Raw genomic sequence first — 8,708 nt, 5'->3', positions numbered from 1 at the left:
ATCACTCCGCTGTTTGCGTAGTACTCTCCTTCTATCGCGTAAAACAGGGGCGTAGCCAGAGGGAGGGTTGGGGCGTTCAACCCCCCCCCCCCCGAAATTTTTAAATTTTGCTTGCGTATATATACACGCGCACATACAAACGCACGCACAAACATACATAAAGTATGGTTGAACCGCCCCCCCCCCTGAAAAAAATTTCTGGCTACGCCCCTGGCATGCCAAGGGGCGCTTTAACGGATAATTTCACCCGCATACGTAATTTTTACAAACTGGTTTTGTGAGCTTATAAGATTCCATTGGAGATAAGTCTGAGATAAACACGGAGCATAACGAAGAAAATCAAGCAGAAGTTAAAGGGACTGACAAACAATTTTCAGAGCAACTGTTTTCTTTAGCGCATTGGAAGGCTAACTGGTAAGCGTGTCTAGCCACGGAATGGTAACGTGGAAAACGCCGTGAAACATTTTTAATCAGAATTTTTCTATCTGCGGCGCATATGAAGTCTTATACACACTTGACCACACATGCTGCAAACATTGAGCGCGAGAGCTGTTCGTGTTCGCACGCGGCGGTTTACTGCGCATGCGGGCACTCCGCGCGCATGCGCCGCGGCTCTACATGGGCCACTGTCAGCAGCGAAGGCAGCGCCGCTTCTCACCGTGCAACTCCTTTTACCTCGCAGGCAACACAGAACAGAGCGGGAATAGAGAGCAATATACATACTCTAACTTTGAGGACCAATTATGGCGCGCATGACAGCATCAGACTACGTACAGCAAGGTGACCGTCTTCATAATCCTGCTTCAAGGCTCTTCCGCTAGGCTGAGCGACATACCGGTTTTTGTTAAGTTTTTGTTACTTTTAAGCACGAATTAAAAATATAAATCCTACTCACAACGCCAAAAGGATGCTAGAATTGTCACTATATTTCACGGTCTTTTTACCAGGATCTAATCACACGTTCTGTCCCATTGTCGGTCCCTTTAAGGGTTACAAAGACCTTTAATCGTTCCCCCCTTGCATGACCTGCCGATTCGTTGCTCCTAGATTCGACAGATAGCTGCAGATATACGCTTTTGCTTTTCCCTGCATTGTCGCGGCTCACTCGTTGCGTGAACAGCACACGAAGCATTGGGAGGTCATCGCTGAAAGAACAGAAAAAACCAGCAGCTAGCACCTGAAAGGCTCCGATATGCGACTGGTTTCGTTTTCGCACCCAGAAAAAATGGCGGACCAAGGTCACGGGCTTATACACAGATGGCGCTGTACATTTTTAATAATGGCGAAATACCAGACAGTTGGCGAAAAAGTAGAATGAACTTAACTATAAAGGCAGGGGAGAAAAGGATAACATTCGCTCGTATAGACCGCTAACCATTACATCGGTGCTATACAGGTCGGCGATGCAGGCAGTAAAATTAAAAATAGAAGCGTGGGTAGAACAAAATGATATTTTGGGAGAACTTCAGAATGGATTTCGAATCGACAGGCGGTTAGACGATAATCTGTTTGTTCTTACCCAGTGTATAGAAATATCGAAAATAGAAAACAGGCCCTTATACGTAGCTTATCTAGATACCACCGGGGCGTATGACAACGTTAATCAGGAAATTTTGTGGGATATATTGAAAGAAGTGGGCATAGGGGACGACTGTATACAGCTTTTGAGGGAAATATACTGAGAAAATACAGTTTGTATAGAATGGGAAGGAATAAGTAGCAAGGACAGCGTTGAAATTAGCAAGGGGCTGAGACAAGGATGTCCTTTGTCCCCGCTGTTATTCATGCTGTACATGGTGAGGATGGAAAAAGCGCTAGAAGGTAGCAAAATTGAATTTAATTTGTCGCACAAACAGGTCGGCACGATGGTTGAGCAGAAGCTTCCAGGTTGGTATAATAACATAGATTTAATCAATGTAGATAAGGTATTAGGCCAGCATGAAACAAGGAAGTTTTTTTCTTTTTTCTACGAGTATGGTGGCAGACATGTCACCGCCCCGTTATAAAGGGGACGCTCATAGCATCCATCCCATATTCGCCCGCTTATTCTAGTAGCAATGATTAGTTACTCTTTTACATCAATTTTTCAGTCTCCGGTATGCTCTGAAACAACCAGCCGAATGTAGCATAGCACTGTCCAGCAGGCCGCGAGTCGCCCACGGACCACACTAGGCTCACACACACTACGTGCGGCATCTCACCCCACGATGTCTTCGTCGCCGAGGTTCAGACGAGCACGACGGCAGCGCGGAAAGGACGATGCCGCTATCCCACACCAGGAGGTCGCTGACGGGGTTCTTGTTCTGCGAGTTTTCGCTGCTGCTGCATCTCGTGTCCGTGGTGCTGAACACGTGTTGGTGCGGCGGCCTCGGGAAGCTGGGCGACGAGCGGAGTGCGACGGAGCCGGCCATCGCGTTGAGCACGAGCGCGCCCACGATGAGCACGGTGCCCTGCAGGCCGTACGTGTCCAGCAGCCTTCCGATGAGCGGCGGCAGCAGGATGCTGCTGAGCGCTCCCCCGGCGAAGCTCAGACCGCTCGCCGATGTCCGGTACACGTCGAAGTAGCGGTTCAGAACCACCACGTTTGTGGGCACCATGATACCCACCCCGGCACCTGAGCGCGACCGGAGTAAATGGCGATCAGTGGCCGTAGGCGTGCGCACGGGGGGGGGCACCCCCTAGTCATTTAAGATGAGGGGGGGGGGGAGAAAGTCTGCCCTATACATTGACTTAATAGGGAGGGGGGCAGTGCGATGAACCTTCGCCCCCCCCCCCCCCTAAGGGGAACCCTGCGCACGCCTATGTCAGTGGCGTATGTTTGCATATTGTATCTACATACAGGGTGCCCCAGCTATCTTAAGCTAGAGTTTAAGAATATGCCAACACACGCAATGACGACGTGACCAAATGCATGTTGCTGATTATTGCCTGGAGTAAGTCAGACTATTTTTTGTTCTGATTAATTGCTTAACTAGGCCACTTTAATTAACTTTTGAAGCAACGAAGCTCGGCAAAAAATGACAACGAGAAAGTGGTAGAAAGGTTTGCAAAACGTCCGATTTGAAAGTTTCTGACTTTCTATCTCATAGGTATTAGTGTTTTTCTGTTTCCTGGAGATGCCCGCGAAATACAAAAAAAAAATACCACGTGACATGTCCGCTTGCGCGCCAGCGCGCGCGATGTTTCTAGCGCTCCCTAACATTCCGCATGCAAATGAGCATAGCATTTGCCCGGTCGGGCTGCCTCGACAAGGCAGCGACGATGGTGGCTGTGCAACGAACACGTTTTGTTGCAGGCTACACAAGCGATAGCCGTTGCGTCTGCTTATCGCTGTCATGAACCGTGCGCGAAGGAAGCATATCGTTTGTGTGCGGAACGTTATTGAGCACTAGAATCACGGCGCACATAGCCACCCAAGCGCACATATCACGCGGTATTTTTTTGTATTTCGCGGGCATCTGTAATAAGCTGGAAAACACTAATACTTAATGTATAGAAAGCTAGAAAATGTCTAATCGGACGCTTTGCAAACCGATGTACAACTTTCTCATTGCAATTTTTTGCCCGGCATCGTCGCTTCAAAAGTTAGTTAATTAAAGTGGCCAAATTAAGCAATCAATCAGAACACAAAAAAGCACTACAGGGAACAGGCAGTAATATGCATTTGGTCGCGCCGTCATTGAGTGCGTTGGCATGTTTTAAAACTCTGGCTAAAGATAGCTGGGACACCCTATGTATATACAGTTACACGTACAAAACTACACGCACGAACGTGCATAAAAAGGGATGGAAGCCCCCCCGCCACCCCCTTCCACGAAAAAATTTCTGGCTACGTCACTGATAACAATGACACAATGGGGTGAACCAACCATTTTTGCAGAAAATAACATCACAGGCAAGTACGACGACTGAAAAAAAAAAGTGTGGGACTCCTGTTTGTACGCCCCCAGAAAACCTCCGGAAAATCGCTCTGCTATCACGGGAATACCGGCTGGCTCATGCGTGAATTCGTCGTTTCTCTAGCTTTCTAAAAGGAAAGGCTAATAAGGTAAGGTTGTAGGCTATTTGGCTGCGCATCCTGATCCAGGCAGCATCTCGATTTATTTTTACGCTCTTTACCCTGGACGAAGTATTAAGAGGAAAACCCAATGTTTCTTGTTGTCTAAACAGCAAATACGAATATCCTCTCCCGCAGTACAAAGGCCAGCACGGTGAACACTCGAAAATGAATTTTACCGATCAATATCCGTGACTTCGGTATCGTAAATTTGTTTCGCTATGTTGGAACGGGGCACTGCACGAGTGATGGAAGCTGGCTGCTACCTCTAGCTGACATATGACGTTGATTGAACGGCTTGAAAGCAAGTACATTTTCACGAAGTTTACGAAAATATGCCGTCCCATGTTCTCAACGTGCTAACTCGACCCTTCTAGCCATAGGCGAAGTTGAGAAAGGTAGCCAGAGTGAAAAATTGAGAAATTTGCTGCAGCAAGGTCCCAGATAGCTAGAACTAAGGTGTCCCTGCATATTTTTATTCCATAGGGCAAACTTACCGAAGCCCAAGCCAATAAATATAATGTAGGCTCTAGGCGTATTCCAAATGAAGCAAGCGATGGCGCTAACTGAAGCCAGAAGTGTGGCTCCAGCGTTGAGAGCTCTGGTGTCGAAGTACCTGACCAGAATGCCGACCAAGAAGCCTGCAGCACGGAAAGAAAGAAGCGTTTTGTTGCTACCAAGCCATAAAGTATACAGGCAACTGTGTAAAGCTAGTTTATTTACTTATTTCACCATACCGCTGACAGCTACGCTGCCCAAGCAGGATACTTTTGCAGCATACAAACGAGAACACAGCATCGCAAAGGTCTGGAATAGATTTGAGCATCTTGTGCCCCGTCCTTTTGCGCTCAAATGTAATCCAGAATATGAACCAACCCGCCCAGCAAAGTATTTTATTAAGTTACCTAGCAAAAATGCTGCCAAGAATTTATATCGAGGGGGGGAGGTGACCGACGAATATATATATATATATATATATATATATATATATATATATATATATATATATATATATATATATATATATATATATATATATATATATATATATATATATATATATAGTCGAGTATACCTAAGTACGAAGGCTGTTAAAAAAGTACGGGCCGTTTGCTAATACATATCTACACATCAGCATGAAGCTCTATTTATGCAGCGCCATCTGTTAATTCTTAGCGAAGGCACTGAAGTTATTGTTCCGACTCAGTAGTAGTCCGCTTGTCGGGGAATGCAAACGACAATGTCTGTGAAAATTGTTGCTCGCGCCTGTTGTGAAGTGCGAGCCGTAATTCCATTTTTGCTTGCGAAAGGATCATAAGCTTCTCAAATTTATGCAGAGCTGTGCCTTGTTGATGAGCACGAAGGGATTAGTGAAAGAAAGGTCATCAAACGGTATCGATACGTCGAAAATGGCCGCACAAGTGCGCACGGCGAAGAGCGGAGAGGAAGTGCCAGAATGCAGACCAATGAAACTGTTCAACAAGTGGACCGGGAATTGCGATTAGATCGACGACTGACAGTAAGTCGACTGTCGGATGAATTTCCTCTTGTCAGCGGCACTACAATTTGCACGATAGTAACTGAAAAGCTAAGATATAACAGAGTGTGTGCAAGATGGGTACTGAAAATGCTTACCGACCAACTCAAACAGCAAAGAACTCCGAAGCGGCGAACTTCTACGCAGGGAGACTAAATAAACTGGTGCAGCAGTACAAAAAGTGCTTATAATTTAACGGTGGTTATGTAGAAAAGTGAGGTAGTTTTGTGCTAAACTAAACCAGTCAATAAAAACTTTTACTAACGAATATTTATTTTGGGGGACCAAACGGCCCTTACTTTTTGAATAACCCTCGTATATATGCTACTGTGTGTATTTGCATGTGTGCACGTGTATATGTGCATAGAGACTGTAAAACATTTGAAGAGGGAGGAACATGGAACACTCCAGACCCCCTCCTGGCCACGCCTATGGAGCCTTGCTTATCATTTGATGCGTGATCTTGGTGCACATAAGGCAACATTTTGATTTGGTGATTGCATTTCCTAACTGATATAGTTATACACGTTATTTCTTCGTTTTTTTTTTCTCAATCGTTTTTCTGCCTATTTGCTCGCCTTTTAACCTGCTAGCAAGTAGGCTACCTGACGCAGCTGCTCACCGGCTATCAAGTTCTGACGAGAGCGACCGTTGCACGCTGGTTCGACCTCAAGCTGGATTCTTATCAACTAGAAATGCAAAAAAATGTTTTTTAAACATGTACATGTTCACGCTGAGAAAATTTACGTGTACACGAACTTAATCAATTATATTCCTCTATACCGCGCCTCTTATACCCCGTAGGTTATAGCTTTGGACTAAAAACCCCAAAAATTCGACTTGAATTTTTTATCATTTGCGTGAAAGAAAGGAGCACTCGCCTAATGCTATTTAATTCAGTAGCCTGACGAGAGGAATGCCCTAATAACAGCACAACAACAGGCATAGGTCGGCAAAAAATGTGGAGCTCACTCAGACTCACTCATGAAATATATTTTGCCTTTAGGACTCACTCGGACACAGACTCACTAAAATTTTCCTCATTCGGACTCGCTCGAACTCAGACTCACTGAAATTTTTCTCAACCAGACTCACTCGGACTCAAACTCACCAAAATATTGCTCACTCGGACTCACTCTGACTCAGACTCACAGCTCGATCTGAGTCTGAGTGTGTCTGGGTGAGTCGACTCATGAGTCCATTAGCGTATATTTCACTTTTTCGACCATAGTGTCAATGTTCTTTAACATCAATAGCTCATACAACTGGTGTTCTACACGGCGCGTTTTGATCTGATACCTTCAAATACGAGTTATCAATGGTTACAATGCACTAAGGACATTTTTTATCGAAAGAGATGACAAACACGCAATATTTTATCGAGAACTTCCCATGAAAGATTCTGCCAAAGAGAGGCCACACCCACCTCTCCTCACCACCCTCCGCAACTCACGACTCTGATAAATAAATATTGAGATGGCATATGAACGCTAGTGCTTTGAAGGACGTGCGAGTAGACGTGATATAAAAGCGAGTCACCACAAGGCTGATAGTAATGCTGAAGTTGAGTAGATAGGACCATAGTTCGGCAAAAAATGTGGAGCTCACTCAGACTCACTCATGAAATATATTTTGCTCTTAGGGCTCACTCGGACTCACACTCGCATGAATTTTTCGCATTCGGACTCACTCGCACTCAGACTCGCTGAAATTTTTCTCAAGCGGACTCCCTCGGACTCAGACTCACGAAAACATTACTCAGCCTGACTCACTCTGACTCAAACTCGCGGCTCGATCTGAGTCTGTGTGAGTTGACTCATGAGTGAGTTTGCCGAGCTATGACAACAGGCAATCTAGAGACATAAATGCACGTATATGCATAGTGAAGAGATAAAGAGATACAGAAAAGGAGATTCGAAGCGGAAAGTTGGGCTAGTTGGAACTTGGAACACGACATTTTCCAGTGCGATCAGAAAAGCATTAAAGAAGGAAATGACAGGACAGTAAAAACGGTTTCCAGCGTTCCTTCTGTCCAAATCTATTCAAGAATGACAGGACAGTAAGAACGCTTTCCAGCGTTCTTACTGTTTTGTCATTTCCTCTTATCTGCTCCGCCTTTAAAGTTATTTTCTCGCACTGGAAAATTTCGTGTTAAAAAGCATTCAATCGACAGGGAAACAGCGCAAAATTTTAACGGAACACAGAACGAAGAAGGGACCACAACAGCGCTGAAACTTCATTTTGTGGGCCGCCAAAAATCTAGCGCTGTTTTTCGCCTGTTTCAATCATGAACCAACTATCCCAAACTTTAAGCATAGCAAGGCTTCAATAAAATTACCACTATTAACCAAAAGCACTAGCAAAGCAAATCGCCATAATTTTGTCACCAAGCTGATAGTATATCACCCTTAGAATCCTGTATACGCATTGCATTGCACTATTGAACCAACACAACACTGTATTGCATCGAACCAGTGCGATCTTGCATACCCCAGCGGGACCCTGTACGTACTACATTTCAGGTCGCACTGGTGTTCTCACAAGTGCAACGATTCGTTAGTTTGCAGCATGGGGCCAAGTGCAGTGTGTGATGTGTTTTGCGTAGTACGGGGGACTCTTGCCTTGCGCCAAGGTGATGGAGCTGCAGATCTCGAAGGGCCACGCTGCCTGCTCGCGGGAGACGCGGAAGGTGGACACCAGGCCAACCAGAAGGACGCCCGCGCTGCGGAAGATGATGGCGGCCCATATCTGAATCCAAAAGCATATGGCCGCCATGAACCAGGCGTAGAGGCTGTCCACAAGGTGCAGCGCTGGCATGGTTCCGCTGCTTAGCGGCGAATACGCCATCGCCTCGTGGAACGTTCATTTTCTTCTCGAGCTGTGAATGTGAATTACTGATGATGATGATGATGCTCCTGGAATGATTGCCAACTACCCACTCAAGGAGATCAGTCAAGAGGAAGGTGGATCATATGGTCTCCATTTTCTTTTTTCACATCATATACTAGAGATTACGGCATGAATTGGAAAGAAGGATTATTCTTATTGAATCCCAAGTTTGGACGGCTAAATAAACCATGTTGCGTAACAATTAAACAAACAAACAAACAAACA

The 8,708-nt window shown here is 45.5% G+C and overlaps 1 protein-coding gene across 1 annotated transcript; it reads right to left on the bottom strand.

Moving 5' to 3' along the window:
• Positions 1-2,183: 2,183 nt before the first annotated feature.
• Positions 2,184-8,411, bottom strand: LOC119398910 (monocarboxylate transporter 9-like). The gene is made up of 2 exons (XM_049417467.1): positions 8,216-8,411; positions 2,184-2,614 (listed from the first exon to the last, which is right to left on the bottom strand). Exons 1-2 carry the CDS (start codon positions 8,409-8,411, stop codon positions 2,184-2,186), a joined length of 627 nt encoding a protein of 208 aa, XP_049273424.1.
• Positions 8,412-8,708: the final 297 nt, after the last annotated feature.

Source organism: Rhipicephalus sanguineus, chromosome 7 (assembly GCF_013339695.2).
Source record: "Rhipicephalus sanguineus isolate Rsan-2018 chromosome 7, BIME_Rsan_1.4, whole genome shotgun sequence".
NCBI lineage: Eukaryota > Metazoa > Arthropoda > Arachnida > Ixodida > Ixodidae > Rhipicephalus > Rhipicephalus sanguineus.
This window is presented reverse-complemented; position numbering and strand designations above follow the sequence as displayed.